Source organism: Antennarius striatus, chromosome 20 (assembly GCF_040054535.1).
Source record: "Antennarius striatus isolate MH-2024 chromosome 20, ASM4005453v1, whole genome shotgun sequence".
Classification (NCBI taxonomy): Eukaryota; Metazoa; Chordata; class Actinopteri; order Lophiiformes; family Antennariidae; genus Antennarius; species Antennarius striatus.
In genome coordinates, this window is record NC_090795.1 from 5,133,366 (window position 1) to 5,153,935 (window position 20,570).

A 20,570-nucleotide genomic window follows, 5' to 3' on the forward strand; every position below is an offset into this window, starting at 1 on the left:
GAGGTTCTTATAGAGAACTAAGAGAGAAAAGGAATTAATATGGTAAAGCAATGTATTCATCTGTTATTAAACCTACTAAGCCCTGATCAGCAAGGTCAAAAATAATGGTAAAATAATGTTAGATTTATCTTAACTTGTAATTATACACAGTTTATCTGTTACAAAGGAGTTTAATACAGAGAAATGTGCTTTAGCAAGCCCTTTTCTTGTTAAATTCATGGATATATCTTCAGTGGCTTCTATAAAGTCATGCTTTTATTTCTTTAAAACACAACCCTTGCCTTAGCTGGAGGATGAAGTGGTTGCACAGCAGACATTTGGACTCGTCACAGCAAGAAAAGCACGGGTGGACTCAATCACGATAACAATGGCTCAGTTGTAAATAAGTATCCCTGCAGCAGTGACAGTTAACCAGCGTGCCAAACAGCAGAGCTGCAACCTGTGAGTTTTCCTGCTCTGTTATGTCAAAATGTCTGCTGTGCAACCGGTGCATTTGGAGCCACACACGGGTTAGCTTTGCTTTGTTGTTCACATGTGAAGCAGGTTTTACATTTCTTCTTTGATAAAGCTTATGGAGCTTCTATTCGCAGGTATGACATCGTCCTGCACTTCTGTCGTTTGAACAAAAGCTCCAGCTGTTCATAGTCATTTAGTCAGCTGATGTTTGGCAGTGGCAGCGATGTGGTTGAGGGCTGCATCGCTGGGGGGACACTGAGGATAGGGACGACCTGCGGTGTCCACAGCTGGATGCCGTGGCAGACGCTTTAAATGTCAGCATTGAAGGGGGATATGGCTGCCATTTGGCCTGACGAGCTGCATGCCAAGGGACTGGCAGCAGGGTGCAGGGGTAGGGTGCTCCTGGTCCCGGCCACAGAAAGCTCACCTTCTGCCATTTATCATGCAGCTACTTGCCTAGCGCATCTGGCACCCCAGCACAGGCAGCAGGAGAAGTCATTGCTACAGGCTAAGCAGAGGCCCATGGTGATGTTTTTAGCATTACAAGAAAATACAGACGTTTTAGTTTGAAATAAGAATTCAGTGATATTTTGCGTTTAAATGTGATCATGTGGTCATGTCGATGAATAACTTAGTCATCTTTTTTATAAATCCAATATTTTGAGTTTGTAGTTAATGAGAAGCAGTACATTAGTGTTAGCTCAGCGGACGTACCAAACATAAACCACTTCCCTCATGGTAAATTAAATGTAACCAACTGTCATATCATCTTTTATTGATTTTAATTGAGTATAATTGTGAATCCTGCTTTAACTGCTAGTTACTTTATGCATGGCAAGGTCAACTAAATTGCTTGATGAGCTGTTATGGTTTTTATATGATGACCTTCATTTGGGCAGATGCATGAATATCTTCCATCTGTGGTGTCAAAGCATGAAATGAAATTAGACCACTCTGGATCTAAGTGGCTTTACAGCATCTATCGGTTGTTTTCACGGCATCAAAATGGCATTTAATGGCTTTGGGATATTTCAACACGGCAACAAATTTTTAACTGACAAGTATTCTCCATGGGCAGAACGGTGGCGTAGTGGGTAACGCTGTCGCCTCAAAGCAACAAGGTCCTTGGTTTGTTTCCACCTGAAGCCTTTCTGTGCATTGTTCTGCCGTGTCTGTGTGGGTTCTCCGGGTTCTTTGCACAAACAGAAACTAGTGGACTCTCTAAATTGACCATAGGTGTGACTGTGAGCATGAATGGGCCATGCAATACACTGGCGACTTGTCCAGGGTGTACCCCACCTCTCACGATTGCTATTGTCTTCTGTTCAAGAAAATGAAGAGAAGTCATCATAATCTCAGTCAAAACTGATCCCCAAAATAGTTGAGTCGAGTTAGGTGTCTTTATTGTGATTTAATCAATGTAACATATTTAACATATCAGTTAATAGTTTGTTTCTCATATACATGTCACACACGTTCACATACTTTACTCATGTATTGCTGATCCAGTGGGGTTTAAATGATTTATTTTTCTTAAAATGCAAGATAATGTTCATCTTAAATCTTCACTTTCTCCCTGAAAAATTGAAGGTTAGCAACTTAGGAGATACGTGGATGAGATTGAGGCAAAGCTATATTCAATTTAAATCAAAATTATATCCAAAAAAGGGAGAAATTCAAATTGTGTCTTTTCTGGGATCACTGCTATTTCATTAAGTCTAATAACCATTAATCTGACAGCATTCAATAACTGAGACTAATTAGGCCCTTTAGCTATGAACTGAAGACATTTCTTTAATGTGTTTCTCTGATATGTGTTGTCCATCATTCTAACGTACAGCGTGATGCAACCGTTGGAAACGTGGCCAACATGGGAAGGTGAAAAGCAGTGGCAAAGATCAGACGCTGATATTGTGCTGTGAACAGGACGAGGGCCCCGCTGTTCTGAGGTCGATGCTTTACATATCACAGTTGCCTCCATGTTTACGAGCAACATGCCTAGTGTCAGGTGTTAGTGGCTAATGCGCAGACGAGAAAAAAACATTGAAAAATCTGATTTTTTCTGCTCGTCGGCAGAAGCCGCCACGAGTACGCTAATCCCACGCCACACAAAGATATCCTTTTGATACGTCTTGTAATTGTTTAATCCGAACCCAAACCCTGTATATTTTATCTGGAGCGCGGACAAACGGATCAACAGAGTAAACATCCGGCTTCATCAACATCAAGGGGCTAATAGAAGGAATTGTATTTCATTGTTGGAAACAACAAAAGGATCTTGACAATCCAATTTCATAAACACATGCAATCACATGTCAGTCACCATTCATTACTTTGTTCGGCGTGAAGAAGGACGGAAAAAAATTCATCATCAAAGCTTCACAAAAAAGTCACACAGTGTAATTATTTTTTATGGATGAAAAAAGGCTACATTGATTATATGCATTTACAATAATGAGCCGTCGGTGTATTATTATGTTACAGAGCCGTCAGAATCTTGACAGAAATCATAATTCACTTTCCCTTCAGAATTTCTGATCAGCCGTACTTTGTATTGTTGTCAGTTGCCGCGGCGTGAAGCGATTTGGAGATGCGAGCGGCGAACAATCGGCTGATACCGTTCTACAGCTGTGGCAGCGGTCTCATTAGGGATTTCACAGGGGTCTCTTTTTGACGAGCAGCGCTTGCATGGCTTGGCTCGAGGGCAGACCACGCTTATAGAGCAGGTGGAGCTCTGAGACGGTCAGATAGCGAGACCGTGCAGACGGTTTTGCTGCGTCGGGCATGCAGAACGTCAGCGTCCTGTTCCTGCCGAGGATTCGTTCTTGCGTCCCGATGCCCCCGACTCTCACCCAGCTGATTGGTGTGGCTTCATTAGCATGGGCTGCGGCTCCTCCAATTTGCAGTAATTAAAGAGAGAAATCAGAGTGCTTGCCTCCAGTCCAGACACAGCCAATGCCTGTCAAGTGAGATCGCTCTGGAGCAGATCTTGTGTTCCTGGCTGCCTGCCACTCCATGATGCCCCCAATTCCCTAGAGTCTGATGGAGAGGTGTGGATTTTTGCCTCCATGCCATGACCCTCTACGTAACCCCAGAGGTCACACGGGCTCACCTCTCCTGTTGGGCGCAGGCTTGGCTGGGATTGTCATTTTGATGAGAAGGGAAAATGTCTAATGAAGATGCTGAGGGGAATTTATGACGCAGCGGCCGTGTGCGTTTAGAGGATACGACCCTCAGCCCATCACGCTCGGCCTCCCGTGGTTCTACAGCTATATCTTGACTCACAGGAGTTGTAGCTGATCATCAGGGCGTATCCTCATGCAGGTGACCTCGATATGCTCTATAGTGATCAGAAACATGTTTTCATTTGGTGTCAAACGGAAGAATTTGGGATCTGTTAATCCCTCGTGTGGGATTCTTGAGTGGGAATTCAGTGTTTTTAAGTCAGCAAAACTGTAAAAAATAAGACCACATAAATAGTTTCATGGTTGGATCACAACTCTTTAATACACCCTTTAAAGTTTTTTGATTGGTTGTATTTTTCCAGAACTTCTTAAGAATCACGCATCGGCCAGGAGTCACAAATATCTACATCCAAAGCATCATCTATCATGTTTGAAATGGTAAGGAGCACATTTTAGAAACAGGTTCCTCTTTTGCCAAGACATGACTTTAGTTCCTTACATCCAAAGCTTCTCGAATGAAACCATTATCAAGCCGGTGTCCTATTTCTAATTCCAATAGTGCTTGAATGAGTTGAGGTAGCAGGCGGGTTTGACTGCCTGGGGTCGGAGTGCAGTGGAAAAAACTCCCAGACAATTCAATAAAGATATGAGTTCATTCTCAGCAGCAGCACTTCTAGGGATTCCGAGATCTTGGTGGAACTCTGGACAATCGTATTCAGCACCGCAGAGAAATACTGTTCTTCACAGGCTTTGAGATGGCCCCAGGTGTGAGGAAGACACATCCCACTCAACTCATGAAGATTCTCTGCTCTACCCTGAACACTTCTTTGTCCTTTTACTGTCAGACTCAGTATCAGTCTCCCAACCCGCTAAGTCTCTTGTGACTGGGGTTTCAATTATGAATACTACCTTTGACTACCTCTGTTATTCCACAGCAGCGCATATATCCCTGCCTGCCACCATTCATGTGTGACTTGATGTATTGTCCCACTGTTTACCCCCCTTTCAAAATTAATTGCAGTTTTATCTCTGCCCAAGATAAAAAAGGAAGAAAAAAAAAGAGCCTGCCGAGAACATAATAGCCTAAAAGTAGTGTGGATTCTATTCAAACAAAACAATTAAAACATTGATGTTTGGCTTGCTGTTTTTCACTGTGAAAATGTTGTGTGAGATTTTTATTGACATTTCTCTCTTTATCTTTTCACTCAGCAGAATGAAGTGGCTTCAATTGCATTTTCTAGGTGGTGGGGTTTTTTGTTGTTGTTGTTGTTGTTGTTTCAACTCACATTCTGGACCTGGTAATTTTATTTGTAAATATCCCTCATCAAAAACTAATTAGGGTTCTGAAAATAATTCTTGTCATTGTGATTAACGCAAATCTTGAGCGTAATTTGCTCTTTTTCCATGGCAGAGTGCAAGCGTAGATCTGATACCGAGTTGATTCTGCTTTCATTTTTGGGTGTGAGAACCATTTGCTAAGTTACTTTAATTAATTTCGGATGGTATTGTAGCGAATGTTAACATTATCCCTGTCAGACATATTGCTTTTGTCAACAGAGCTGCATATAGAGAGGATCATTACTGTCAAGTTGAATTAGGGCTCTACCTTAGAACAAATTAAGAGGAAAAAGTTCAAGTAAATCAGACCAACTTTCCTGGAATTAACTAATCCTAAACTAGAAGCACCCAATGGTCGGTCTCTTTGAATTAAATTAAGCACTTCCAACAAGATGTGTGCCATCAAAATTCCTGGTCCACCAAAATTTTTTGAAAATCTGTCAAAGTGTTTATGGGTTTCTATGAACTTCCATGAAAATTCCACGATTCATTTTTGTGTCATTCCACTAACAAACAAAAAAAAAGACTGACAGCGACAAAGACACGACTTCTTAATATTCACTCCAACGAAAACACAGCCTGCAAAGCTTTCGATTTGGAGTTTTGAAACAAGATCTAAATATATATCACTCATAGATTACAACGTTTTAAAGATATGGTGTGATTTTTCCACTTCAGGCTATGACGCTACAACTCTGCTTCTTTTTGAAGTGCACATTGTGTGTGGGTTTGCTTCTCCGCTTTAAATATAGTTGAGATGACAGGCATAGCATTTACCTTGATGTTTACAGCTTTGAACTACTTGGCATGGGCAATGCCTGGGCTGGGATTCACATGAGAAAGAGGCCTATTTGAACAAGCTCATCTGGGGAAAATACCAGAATGACATGGCTGACACACAAAGGCTTTGAATGGTTCCTCCCTGAGCAAGTGATGAGCATGAGACATAGCAATTCAAATGTTTAAAGTAAAACCCAGAAATGGGACCCTTTTTGTGTCTTTGAACATCATCCATTAGGAGACATGGTGTTTCTTTCCCTCTCACACACACTCACTGAGACACAATGCATTTAAGACATTCACCTCGCTGTCAAATTTCTGCCCTTTAAGTCATGTTTAAAAGGGAGTTTAGACAGGAGTGCAAAATGTCATCTCTTCAGATTGATCTCAGCATAAGTGCAAAATCAAACCAACTAACAATATACCAATATGACATCACTGTACTGTGACATCTACAAACTTTCAAAGTCAACTTCTGCATGTGTAAAAAAAAACCTTCATTTTATTAGCGGCGTTAAGCATGGAAGCAGGGCATTTAAAATGAAAAGAGTAAAACCTCAGATTAGTCGAGATCATTTTCTCTCTCGCACATCTTGTAATATCAATTTGAGCAATAACAATAACAGCTGGTGAATCGGATGTGGGGAGGGGGGTCCAGAACACCCAAATGTGTTTTGTTTTGCATATATTCCTCTCTATGTTTCAGTTCGAAGCTAATCCTCCAACACCTTCCCAAACGGCGTTGCAGCAACAGGCATGCTCAGATATTACTATGAATAATTTATTGCACCCCATTTCAAAGAGCCGAGCAGAAATCCAACTATTTTTGGTGTAACAGTATCACATGCTAGTTATGTCTGCAGGTACATGCTGCAGCTGTTGGTTTTTTGCGCGTGCAGCTGCGTAAACGGCTTTAGCTTCTCGCAAATATCATTGAAGTACTATTGCTATGTGGACCACCAGCAGGGTTTGCCACTGGGCCGGTGTTCTTTTTACTATCCCTGTCTTCCCAGTGTCCACATTAAATGCAGATACATACACTTATAATATATGTGCATTCTTTGGCTTTTTAGATGTATATTTTGCAAAAAATGTCTAATATAGGTGTGCGTATATTCAAATCACATTCAACGGGACAAGTATGTTAAACTATTCCAAGATGCACAGCCTGCAGGTGCAAGCACATCTCTGCAAGTTATTGCATTCATCAGTAGAAGTCTCTGCTCTGCTGTCTCAGGTAGAACACTTGATTATGACATTCGTTTAGTATTCGTCATCTCCCCTCAGCAGTATGGTGAAGTGCTGCATACCTACTTTTCTTGTGGTTTTAGCACTTTCGCTCCTTTCCTTTCTTTTTTTTTTCTTTTTCTTTTTTTTTTGACCAAAATGTGAAGTGTGAATGGAGGTAAGCACCAGAGGAGTGAGTGCAGTAAAGTAGGACAGATAAGCCTCGCAGGATGTTTGAACATGTGTTACCCCGAGGAAGAGACATGACAGCATGGCGGGTTTTGCCAGTGACCAAGGAGTGACGTCAATATGTTCCCAAATTTGATTTTTTTTTTGAATTTCACAGTGAATCGATGCAAGCCTCCCCCTGGTGTGATGACCATTAGCACTGAAGGTTGAGCCGGGAGTTGTGAAATCATTCTGTTTGGTGTGCGGTGACGGTTGAAATGTGCGAAAATGAATCCATTTACACAGAATTCGGTGAAGACAAACCAACAAAGACCAAAGTCGGGTTAAGAGCAGGTGAAGATGGTGACTGATTTTTGGTGGGCATCCTTTTTTTCAACCCCGAGCAGTCAGGGGAATACCCTTGTTGGAATGAGTGGGTGCTTAGATAAGGCTGACAGGTGGGTGACCAGCGTATCTCTTCCACTTGGCCAGACAAGACGATGGATAGGATCGTGTGGTCGACTTAAAGTAGGAGCTGATTATCTGGGGAAAACCTTGCAACACAAAGTGTCGCAGCCGACACTTCCTCAGATTCAAACTGAGAGACAAAAACTTGTCTCTCTCTAACAATGGGTGGTCATTTCTGTGCCCCCTGGGTGGCTAAAAAACGGAATTTTGATTATGAATAATTCCTGATAAATTAGGATGGCAGCGTGCTGAAAGCGTGATCCGAACAATATCACCACAGTGTGTGAGGAAGGAACTCATTTTTGTTGCTGCTTCTCCTCTATTCACGCCTTTTTTTTTTTTAGGAACCCAAATCGGCATAAAATAACAAAATGCATGGATAATTTCAGTTTTGCAGCAGCATCATAAACAAGATCTAGTATTTAAGAGTTTAGGCAAGTTAATTTGAATGTGTTCTGCTTCAGATTTGTTCCCTCTGGGGCTGCGAGGTTGGCTCGGCTTTTTGAAGGTGGGGAGGTGTATGATGCAGCTATGGACCCGGGCTGGACAGCGAGCTTGTTTTTGTTCTCCCCTTCACATTGCCAACTCCAGCTGTCACACAGAGGGACAATAGAGAAGAGGAGGGGGTGCTGTCTGAATGGAAAAAATAAACTGGAGAGCCGTCACACAGCTACGACCCCCCCACCACCACCTCCACCTCCTCCTCCTCCTCCTCCTCTCTCCCCAAGACTCGTCATCTGCATTTGACAGGACCCCCACTCTCCTCTCTTCACCGCCCCTTTTCTTTTTCTTGCTCCTTTTCTCTCCCTGTGCTCTCCATAATCCCCCTTTCTCTCTCTCTCTCTCCCTGCTAAGTGCAGCTGTTGCTCTCCATTGGATCTTTTTTTTTTTTTTTCAGGCTGATTGCTAATTAGGATAGCTTTTTTGAGTTTTATCTTCTAAACTTGTTAAACTTGCAATTTTCCTCCCTTTTTTTTTTCTTTATTCAAGCAGATCTTGGAGGGAAGGGGGGGAAAAAGGACTTGGCCAATTACACACGATTTACTTTAGGCGAAGCATTTTTTTTTTCAGACTGCACCCAATGTCCCATGCAGCATTCATATAGTTTACAACTACTGTACTGTGTGGTAGCCTCTTATTATTGTGCTCACTTAAGCTTTGAATGCAAAAGCCTACTTTGAAGAATAGACTGCCCCATCTCCCCTTTCTGCTCACATAACTGAATCCCTGGGAGAGGGAGCAGAGGAAAAGGAGAGCCTGAGAAAACAGCAATTCACACACCGAACACAGAGACCCCTAGTAGCTCAACAAATGAGTGTCTAGCCTTGTGTCCATTCATATCGCCTCTTGGTCCGCAAGCCTATTAGCCAGGCATCGCTCCTTGAACATTCACTGTCGACAACATGTGGAGGCATCGCTATAGCAACCAGTGGATATGACATGTGCAATGGACGGGGACTCCTGAGTTGCTGAATATAAGGAGGGGCTCAGCCTTAACTAAATGATCGCAAAAAACCCAACCCCACCACCTCCCCATCTCTTTTCATTGGCACAGAGACGCTGAAAGGACTCACTAGTGGGGCTTCTGCACATTCTTCCGTGGCTCGGAAAATCAGGCGGGCATATCCCACATTCTTCTCCCTTTTCTTATTCTCTCCGACTCTCCCTTTTTTTTTCTTTTTCTTCATCTTCGTGTTGAAGCCGCGGTCTTTTGTTGGCGCTGGGGGATGCATGGGACCCTCGCAGGGGAACTTTTGGAGAAGCGGACTGAGTGGGCGGCCGGGACACGCAGATGCTTTTTGGAGCTGCGGCAGGCATCAGTGGTTAACCATGCTCTCTGGAATACAAGACACAGCGTCCTCCGTTCACTGCAAAATGCGCTCTCAGCCTCGCGACGTAGATTTGGGTAATTATCTCCTGAAACGTGTCTTCTTCTTTTTTTTTCAATGTGCGTGTTTTTGTGCATTAAATGCATAAAGGGCACCTCAGACGTCGAGCTTTGCAAAGTTGTCTGCAATATCGCGTTAGAGATGGGTTTTCTTTCTCATCATAATGAAAGTGATTGTATTATTTCTTATTTTAGGAGCTCTGACTCTGTGGTTGTATTTTGTTTCATCCTCTCTGCTGTTGATTGCATCTCCAAAAAGCTACTGGGATGAAATATGATAAAGCTTTGAAAAAATGTACATGCAATTGTAGTCGTTTAAATGTAAGATCATCTATTTAAAGTGGACCCGGAGCCCGATGCTTTGCTCCGAGCACATCTGGCTGCAGGGAACAAAGTTTCTGTGAGGCTAAAGCTGCCTGGTGTTGCCGGCAGCAGCTTCAACACTACGAATTGAAAGCTGTTAAATGCACGCTGTATTTGCATTTGTTGTTTTCTTTTAATCTTTTGTTTTGTCACAAAATTAGCACAATTATCTTAATCTAAATGAAAGTGGACGCAGATGGGTTTCTATTAATGTAAGAAATTTATTTCCACAGGTATAGAATGGGACTAGTTTAATAGTAGCTCTGACATGAAATGGATTTAGATTCTGAACCTCTCTGCAGTAAATATGACTTTATCTATTAAATTATTTTAAATCTTTCTTCATTTATTCAGAGTTTAGGACCTTTATTTTGTAAAAATGAACAAAAAAATTTCCACAAGTTGTGCAGTTGCAAAATTTCAACATTTTTATGGAGCCAAGAAAAATCATGTAAAATTTTCATTTCATCTGACATCTTTTGTTGTTAATCGCGGGGCTATCAGTCACATCTGGTTGCATGGAAACGCTTTTAAATGCAATTAATTCAAATCTCTTAGATTTTCAGTTTTGGTTGTAACAACCTAGATTTCGTGTCGGTTGAGGGGGCTGTGTGCTTGGAGCATTTTTGACTTCTACTTTTTAATTGTATTGTGTTAGTGAATGGATAGCCAGCCGCCCTAACAACACCTCTCTGCCTGACCTTTCTTCAATTTGAATAATCCAAAGCACCGAAATCCATCTGCCCCTTGTCTCCTCTCAGACTGGCTAATTCACCAGAGAGGCTATGTGAATAAAGGAGGCAAACAGGGGACACAATTATATTGCAGAGAATTAACTACACGTGAAAAACACAAAATACTTATTCCAGGAATTATTTTAAATGAATTTAGGAAAATGAATTCATTGTGATTTATCTGCAAATAAAATTCATGGAGGAAGAAATATGTGTTTGATGATGATCCAAAAATTCTGGGCGAAATCCTGCGTGGAAATCAATTTTTTTTATATTGATATTGAGTTTTCATGATGGTAAAAAATAGTTAGAAAATTATGTATTCAATTTTAATATTTTTTTTTACATATTGATATCAGTGCAACTTCTTTTTGTAATGAAAATGCTTCAGTTCAGTTGAAATTTTTTGTTATATTTTTAACATTACAATTATAGAATTATGGGTTGTTGTTGTTGTTTTTTTCAGACATGCGTAAATTATAGTACAGCAACTTAATAAATAATAAACTTTTTAAAAAAATGGAAAAAATGAAAGGACAGAACTCTAAAGGCCCATGAAGGTAATTGTAAGCTTCACATCTCCTCCCTTTTCCTCCTCCTCCTCCTCCCCCTTTTCCCTCTTTTTCTCTATCTCCTCTAACACGATTACCACCTTCAAACACTCTTTTATGCTTGCAGTGCATTTCAAGCATGTTTGGTCCCACAGTGGAAATGCTTCTTTTTTTTTATTTTTATTGTACGTGTGTACCAAAATGTATTTTCATGAGTAGCCACACATTGTAGAGACCCAGATCTTTTATTAACCATAAGAGGGTTTTTTTCCTTCTTTTCCAGAACAAATATTTCAGCTGTTGATGAGCAGGTTTGAACCAATAGGACTATAGGGGGCACTTTGGGTTCACAGGCAGCTGTCTGGAAGCACTACACTGATGTGACATGCTGTGTTTAAAGTGCAAAATATGCTGAATGCTAGATCCAACGAGGGTTTTAAGGTGCTATATATTCTGTTCTTTATTGTGTGATTATGTCAGATGGGATTGTGTTACTGCGGTAAATGAAACCCGTGTTAATTTCTAAATATCGTTCCTGCTGTCTGCGTGTTCGTTTGATCATCAAACACAGATGAGTCACTGGATCGAGGCCATTTCTCCTCTCTGTTCGCCGTTCATCAACCTCTTCAATCCGTTCAATTGGTGACTAACCTCTTAATGCTTGATTGAAACTACATGCTGGAGCCACAGCAATTGCAATCAAAGGCAAGGCCCAAAACAGTAATCGAAAAGACCTACTGCTAAAACATTGGCAATTACGAGCCACAAGGTCAAACCTTATTGTTGCTGGTCTGAGGTGAAGTGTCTTGTTTTAAAAAGGGTATAACAAGATCCTTCAGGGAGCCCATTAGACCCCTCAGGCTAAATGTCAGAGCTACGCCATTTTTTTTTTTGTCATGTTGAGATTTGATTAATTTTACCCATCCATCTTTCGATATTGCACGCAGACAATTATGAGCCTGCTGATGTATTTGTGTGCCTTTATTGATATAGCCCTTTGACAGATGTAAAGCTATTGGCGTATATGCAGCTGATAAAACTAGCGACTGCGGAGAGCTGTTTTTTTTTACGGAAACCCCTTGTGTCAGATATGGAGGACGGTTGGGATGTGTTATCCTTGTCTTTTTGACTTCCTGATAAGACGTCTGTATTTTATCTAATCAGCTAAGAAAATCTAAACAGTAGCTACATTTGGGATACATTAATTATCCTTCCCAGTCATTGCTCCTAATTATCACTGCTATGCTTAAAATATTCGGCATTAGTGGGGCCCACGGGGAATTTATCATTACAGTAAATGGCCATGAGTGGACCAATTATCAACAGCGATTCTTTAACCTATGCTGATAAAATTGTCTGCGATGATTTTTGAAGTGCATTGAAAACATTTCTGAGACAAATCCTAACCCCTTCCTAGCGTTCCTGTCTGGATTCAGTTTGAATTTTTGAAAAGTCTTGTCTATTCAACCTGTGTTGGATGCATTAAGGTCCAGTCTGGGTTGCCTGCGTAGCCATTAGCCGCACGGCTTGGGCTCGGGGCCTAATCCAGCCAAACTCAGGACCAGAGGAGCTAATTAAGCACAAGCTTTTAGTATCCCAACCTCCTGTAGCTGCACAGTGCCAGCCCACCCCATGCCAGCAAGAGATGGGGTTGTAAATATCTATAGTGGGGCAGAGTGTGGAGAAAGCACTGGACACAGGCTGGTAACAGGGGTCTGCTGAGCATTGAATACATATTATTAAGCCGGTATTAGAGCTGGCTAATGAGTGGAGGCAGGTCAGACTATGCTGGTGGGTAGCAGGAAAGAGTGGGAGAGGAAGTGGAGGTAGGCGAAAAGGTGTTTGCGCCTCTGTTGAATCCGCATTTTCTACACAGGAAAGCCATGAAAAGCCATTTTATACAAGTTTGTTATGGTGGCCACTGTATATAAAATATGGAAAAAAAGACATCTCTCATCAAAAAATTATAGAGAGGTATCCTTTACTACTCTGATCATGTTCTGTGTGTGTGTGCCCTCCAGAGGGGCAGCCTGACCCAGATCCCTGTGGTGAAGGAGACCAGGGTGGAGTCGGGCCAGTTCCTCCTGCTCTCCGTCCTCTGCATGCTCTTCATCCTGGTGGCGCTGGCTGTGTCCGCCACTTTCTTCTGCGTGCGCCAGCGCTCCCACCTACACATGAAGGAGAAGCTGGCCAGTCTGGGGACTGACACCACCACAGATGCCACCGCAACCTATCAGGTTAGTCCAGCCCCTTCGCTATGAGCCAATCACATGTCAGGACACTTGGCCTGCGTTCTGCTATTGGATGAACACTCTGCTCGGATACGTGTTTGTTAATGTGTATTTAGAATGCGTTCTACCTACTCTTAAAAATTTTATGGCTGTTATGATAACAGTGATTAGCTTTTTTGAATAAAATGGAACAAATGCGCACCAGAAATTCTTTTATGTTTCATTAAATTGCATTTATGTTCCTTTTTTTTTTTGCATTTTTGACTTATTGCTGCAATAGCTATTCACTCTAGACAATCATTAATTATTATTCTGTGTGAGGCGAGTGTGTGTGAGAGAGACAGGGGAATAGGCAGCCATTGTAACCTATTCTCTGTTCCTCCAGGGTCATGGGCAGCCAGGGCTGTATTGATTTTCAGTGCTGGGGCTCAGCTGTGCCCAGCATGGTACTCAGAACATATTTATCTGCATGTCGCGTTAACATTTTCAATATTTAATCAGGTTGTCACAAAGCTGCCCTATCTGTCAAAAGCTAGGGGTGCTATGGTAACGTAACAATAGCCACAGAAAAGCAAAGATTTCACATAAGAACGCGTTTTTTTCTTAGATATTAAAATGAGATTTTTTCATCTGCTCCTATGTATATTTTTAAGGTTATATATGGCATGTTTTCCTCTCCCTACTCCATTCAGGTATGGAATAACTGCTTTGTCAGGTGTTCATGTGGGTGTGTTCTCTGTTTGACAGATACAGTTGTTTTTCTGCTGTGGAAGAGAAAGATGTTGCTAGATGGCAGACGTTGCTGCCTCTTGGCCTGTTTTCATTCTTATTGTTAGTCTGAAAGACGCAGGGAGACAGATCGAAATGTAATCCCACAACCAGCGGTCCTCCTTGGGCTTCACGTGTCTCTCCTCTGACCCTCTCTGGTGCTGCCTCCAACTAGCGGCCTGCTCTCGGGACGGTTACTCGTATCCGATGTGGCACGTACCTTTGCAGAGATGTTGAGGAGTAGGATGAATTATGAGGTGGGCCTGGATATTGCCCCAAGGCCGATGCCCGGGGCACCACTTCATGGTTCTAATCATTAAAGTCTGACGGGGGGAAATCTGACCAGGGCTTAGAGGGGTCTGAGCTCCAGAGGGAAATATCACTATGATAGATCATGATATAGCATGTGCTTTCACAAGGCATTTTCTCTGGGTCGGTCTGCCCTCACTGTTATCAACTGAGTATGGAAATGTATTCTGTGGAGATGACTGGCTTTGCTGCCCAAAACCAGCCATGATGGGATTCACAGATAATGAATTTAAGATGGGGAGTGGGGTGGGGAGGGGGAGTGACGCCTGTGACTCTCGCTGTGTTTCTTTACACGATGCATAAATCTGGCAATGGAAATTTGTTTCTTCTCTTTTTCATTTGGAGTAGATAAATGTCTATCCTTCATTTTTTTGACGCTTTATCTCTATACTTTGGTACGATGGGAGGAAAGGTGAGTCACGGGGAGACGAGTCATCCTTATCATAGTGATTTTTTTAAAAAATTTTTAGAAATCCTAGAGATATCAATCAAATAGAAAATTATACTTTACAATTGTGTATTTTAATCTCCTTGCGTAGTGCCTGTGGTCGTACAGATACAGCGAGACTACTGTTTGATTGATGGATAAATTCTCCTCATTTGCAAATGTGTCTTTTTAAAGAGTATAGATTTTGCTCCATAGAGCTTGAATGTGTGGGAATTTATTTTAAAAGATCAACTTTTTTTTTTTTTAAAAACTGAAAGCATCTTTCTTAAACACTGCATTGCAGCCAGGTGTGGCACACTGAATTTATTCTGTAAATCGCGTAGGGTTCATCAACCATGTATTATTTTTTTTTAACATAATTAGTATAAGCTCCATAATCCTCGAGGATAAGCCATTAATCTACAGGTGAGTGAGGACAAATCAAGTCAGCTGAGATGCAGGATTTTACAAGGTGCATTTACAGACCTCAAGGATAAACACATAACCTACATAAAACTATTATTGTCTGCATGAATAGAGGATAAATACATGAAACCTAGCAAAGAGTCTGAGAGAGAAAAAAAAAGTGTTCTGATAATGAGTGTTTCACCATTGTCTCCTCTAATCCCCAGGAGCTTTGTCGCCAGCGCATGGCGATCCGGACGTCGGAGCGTGTCGAGCGGCCGGAGACCCTGCGGCACTCGCGCCTCAACAGCGTCTCATCCCAGTTCAGCGACGGCCCTGCAGCCAGTCCATCCACCCGCAGCAGCACCTCCTCCTGGTGCGAGGAGCCGGTGCCGTCCAACATGGACATCTCCACCGGTCACATGATACTGGTAAAGACGTTATTTGTGAATGGTGATTCGTTTTTAGAGGTGGGAAGAAGTGGCGAGAGAGGAGAGGAGATGGATCCTGGTTGAGGTGTGGTTTATCGTCAGGCCTTCAGAGACTTTTAGTGGTCCTTAGCATCAGATCGTTATAACCGCTCGACCACAACATGTCATGTCTGACTGACTTAACCTGCCAGGGGAAGAAATCTAATATTCGGTCAGTGTTGCGATGAGAGTGTGGAAAAATCAGTAGAGAAAGCTAGAAGTAAAGGAAAAAACAGATTTAACTAAAGAAATGGATGAATAGTTGAAATGGAAACAGCTTAAAATATCAATCAAAGTCATGGCTAAGCAGTAGAACAAGTTTAATGTAGGTCTTGTGATTCGATCAAATAGTCTACTTAACCAAAAGATGTGCATAAAATAAATGGGAGGCTAAATTTAATGGACGTGTGGTTAAAATAGTTAGTTTATAATAATTTACATCAACCTAAATTATGATGTAATCTAAACACTGACAGTTTGGTTTAATGTAGAAATGCAACAATGAACATCCCTTTAAATTAGATGTAAATGAACACCTTTGGAAATGACAGGGTGTGCTGGTGTGGCTGCAGATCTGGTGTAGAGGATTTATGGATATGTCAGACAGAGACTGGGAATAGACGTTTCATTTGAGCATACATTACAGCGTGTGCTTTTAAGACTTGGTGTCTGTGAATATGTTTGGCTCCGTGCTGAAAACCAACATCTTGATTTCTCTCTGTTTATCTGTTTAGATGTCTGCTTTTTTCATCCCTCTCTCACCTCACCCCCCTCACATCCCTGTTATCTTTGGCTTTTTTTTTTCATCACTCTTCCCACTGTTTTCTCCCTCTTACCTTATCTCCACTCTGTTATCTTAGTTTTTTGTCTTCCAACTTTTTGCTCCTCTTTTTATTTTTTGCTTCTTATTGCAACCTGCTTCTTTCCCTATTGTCATTTTTATATTTTACCCCTCTCCCCCCCACCTCCACTCCCCAATTCCACTGCACAATAAGACAGACATTGTTTTTTGTGAGAGGAGCTGCTAGAACCACAAATATCATTACCCATCTGATTGTCATTTGGATGTTTCAGAAATGTCGCGAGGGTTTGATTTTGGTTGAAGCCACTTCCGAAAAACGCACAATTGATTATTTTAATTCTCCGCAACTTTTACTCCATTCATTTTGAGACAAGCTTGATAAAAGAGATGGATATATGCCTTGCAGTCTTTCCATTAATGGAGAGAGCATTCATCACTCTACATGTCTTGCTTTTATATTGGGAGTCTATAATGAATGAGAGTGAATCTGAGTAATGCCTTGTATTGGTGGTAATAGATGGATTTGGTTGCACTCGTCAAGGCTTGTTTGTGAAGCCCCTTTTGAAAACATTGACAATAGAAAAGCATTTAGCCCTCCAATAACAAAGGAGGTACCGTGAATCATTTCTAGGAGCTGTTATTATTAGGCCCCATTTCTTCACAGCGCCGACACAGTGATTGCAAAGTAGAAAGGTAAAACACACAAGGACCTTTACTCTCTTTTCACACCATGATTGACATGGAGATGTCCTATAGGGGTTCTTCTTTAAAATTCCACACAATTCTCCCATGAAACCATGTGTGAGATTGCCTTGTTATCACTGATCTCAGACCTATATTTTCCCATCTCTGCTCTGCTCTCATCTCTCTCTCCCCCCCCCACTTCTCGCTCCTTGGAGCTCACATCGTGTGGAGAAGTATGATGAATACCTGGCTCTCCAAAGCACATATGCTGGGGGTCCTTTTGTTTGAGGCCCAGTCGTTTTCCACATTCCTGCAGTCGGCACACAAACACACACATATTTAACCATTATGCCACTGGTGTATGAAGGAATTACGATGCCCCCCCCCCTCCCCCGCCTCCTTAACACTTAAAAACTCTTACGTAATAACTTAACTTAACTGAAATTGGATGTCATCCGCTGTGTTAATTCAGAGTTATGATACACCGTTTCCCATCTTCTCATTTTTTGCCTTTTGCAGCTGCGCTATGATGCACAACCGTGCAAACAGCATCTAATGAATGATTAGAACACCCAGCAGCGGTTACTAGTTTTAGCACGATAGCATACGATGCTTAAGTGGCTGCAGGTCTGTGCTGATTGTATTGTTCTAAGCGTGTTCAGCACCATGGACAGCACCGTACAGACTTCTTTTACAGGCATGTTAAATGAACAGCTGATGTTCAGACACAGGGTCAACATGGTCGTGCACTGATGTACTTGTCAACTGGAAAAGAAAAAATAATAATACTAAAGCGGCTTTCGGCTTTTTTTTTTTCTTCATGTTTAATATTTGCTGTTCTGAGTTTATTAAAAATTTCTAAATGATTCCCTAAATTATGAGGAAAAGAGCTTCAATCAAAAAAAACCAAAAAACCCCCAATTCAGATTAAAATGTAAATATAAAGATTGATTCACTCAATGTGTTCTGCTCTCTAAACACAATTTTAAATTTAGTGTATGAGCAATTCCAATGCCATTAAAGGCGGAACGTACATATTAATGGCTTTTCCTTCACCTCACGTCGTTGTTTATCATCTCATAAAGCTCCCTGTACAAACTGTTACCAGCATTGTTCATTTTAATTTGACAGCAGAGCTTGACAGTAATGTGTTACCTGTTGTGTCTGACTCCCCTGGTTGTCCCTTCATCCTGATTTCACTCGGCACCCTCTGCCGCCGAGGAGCCTGCTTAGGAAGGATTAGACATTGTTTCCCTGACACCCAGGCCTCCCATCCCAACCCTCTGATTGGCAGACATAATCCCCCCATTCACTAAACCTTCGTTACCCTGTCTCTGGAATACGCCATGGTCCACTGCCTGCCCCTAAGAACGGGAGGGTTTGATAAGGGCCCGCTGGCTGCATTGCATTAAGCTGTGAAAATATGAATTTGGAATGCAATCGATTCAAGGCATCGTTTGAATAGAATGGGATGCAATTCAGAGTGGATTTATCAAGTATATGGAGATGTAATATTGGTAGGGGAGGTGGAATGCTGTCAGCCTGGCAAGCAGAGAGTACTTGTACAGGGTGACAAGAGCATAGTGGTGACAGGCTCTGTCAAGTGGCCATAAAGGTATGCTGTCATTTCCCCAGGAAGACAGCGCCGTGTGTTTGTGTAGGAAATGCTCAACAACACACATGCAAATATATATCTGCTATGAGACCATTAACTAGATTTTTTTTTTTTTTATTGAGGGGTTTTTGTTTTTTTTTTGCATGCATTAAAATTAAAAGCTCAAACAGGGACGGTTCAAACGGTGGGATGCTGGAAATCTACTGTAATGTTTCAGAAATATCACGTTATGTAAATGAAGGGCTCAGACAGAACACATTGTGCTGCTGTGTTCCCTCATTATGCAGCTGCATTAATCAGAGGAGTTTCATTGTGGAGTTTAAGACCTGAATGACACCTTTGTCGCCCGTATCTTACAATAAAGTTTGATTTCTTTTGTCTGCAGGATTTTTTACGTTCCTATAAGTCATCTACTGTCCTTTGCATGCACGCAGGAGGCATCTGAATTCAAAGCCATCAAAGGTTAATTGCCTATTATGTACTGGACAAGCTTATTTGTGATTTTCATCTAGGCAAGAATTGTACATATTCTGCTAAAGCTTGGATTTCCTTTTTGATAGGCAGGAGTGGAAAAAAGTGGGATGTAACAATAGAGTGTCACCTCTACGCTCAGCCTACCTATACCGCCTTTAATACGGGATAAAAACCCGGCACATCTGGGTATCACTTTCATTGTATTAGCCAGCTGATCCCTGACATCAGTTTATGAGTCTGTAATCTTCTGCCTCGCACAATAGCAGACTAAACCATTTAACCCCTTTGGGAGGGGAGCCATGATACAGGAGCCACGGTGAAACATAGTGCCATGCTAAAAAAAAAAAAAGGATGTCTTTCCAGCGAAGAACCTTTCAGCCTCCTAAGACTTACCCTGTTTTGGGAAAACACACACACACATGCGCACGCACACGCCTAAAGAAACACACATGCCTCTTCCCTTCCCCCCCTTTTCTTTTTCCATCTTTGTCTCTCCAGCAAATTCAATTTTGTCTTCTCCAAGTGACGGCTTAAATGCAGACAATCTTATCAGTGGCTGTGCAAGCAGTGAGAGACGTGATTGAAACACCCCTGAAGTATTTCCAATGCAGACAAACCTTTCAGGGTCTTAATTGTGTGTGTGTGTGCGTGTGCGTGTGTGTGTGTGTGTGTTTCTGTCTCAGACAAACACACATGAACAAATACAGAGAAGCAAACATTAGCACACCTTCCACATCTCGATCTGCAGCAGCCTCTTCGCTGAATTATTTGACTATACAGCAGCTTAGGACAATAAAACTCCACAACATCTGATCGTGGCTTTAATGGAGCAACGCCACCATCATGAAATGTTTTGCTCCAGTTTATTTACTGAAATATGCAACGAAAACAAGAACAACAAGCTATCTCACGTTTGTCCAACTCGAATCTGTTGCTCAAAAAGAAGAAGCTTTTTATTTTTGTTTTGTTTTACGTCTGTTTTGTAAGATAAATCCTGGATCCTTTTTTGAAATGGTGGCTCAGGTGCTGTCTGCTTTCTTCTAGTCGTACATGGAGGACCACTTGAAAAACAAGAACCGTCTGGAGCGTGAGTGGGAAGCTCTGTGCTCCTACCAGGCAGAGCCCAGCGTCTGTGGTGTGGGCCGAGGCGAGCAGAACTCCAAGAGGAACCGGTTGGACTCCGTGGTCGTATGTGAGTCCTTTCAGACATGGACTTTTTGTTTTGAG

At 41.8% G+C, this 20,570-nt stretch overlaps 1 protein-coding gene across 1 annotated transcript in view; it reads left to right on the plus strand.

Annotated features, from left to right (window-relative positions):
- The window catches only part of ptprn2 (protein tyrosine phosphatase receptor type N2), a 108,706-nt gene that overhangs the window by 71,027 nt on the left and 17,109 nt on the right, over positions 1–20,570 (plus strand). Inside the window, exons 12-14 of the mRNA XM_068304330.1 lie at positions 13,180–13,395; positions 15,526–15,729; positions 20,388–20,535. Of these exons, the coding sequence (XP_068160431.1) occupies positions 13,180–13,395; positions 15,526–15,729; positions 20,388–20,535 (568 nt within the window). The remainder of the gene's footprint in view (positions 1–13,179; positions 13,396–15,525; positions 15,730–20,387; positions 20,536–20,570) is intronic.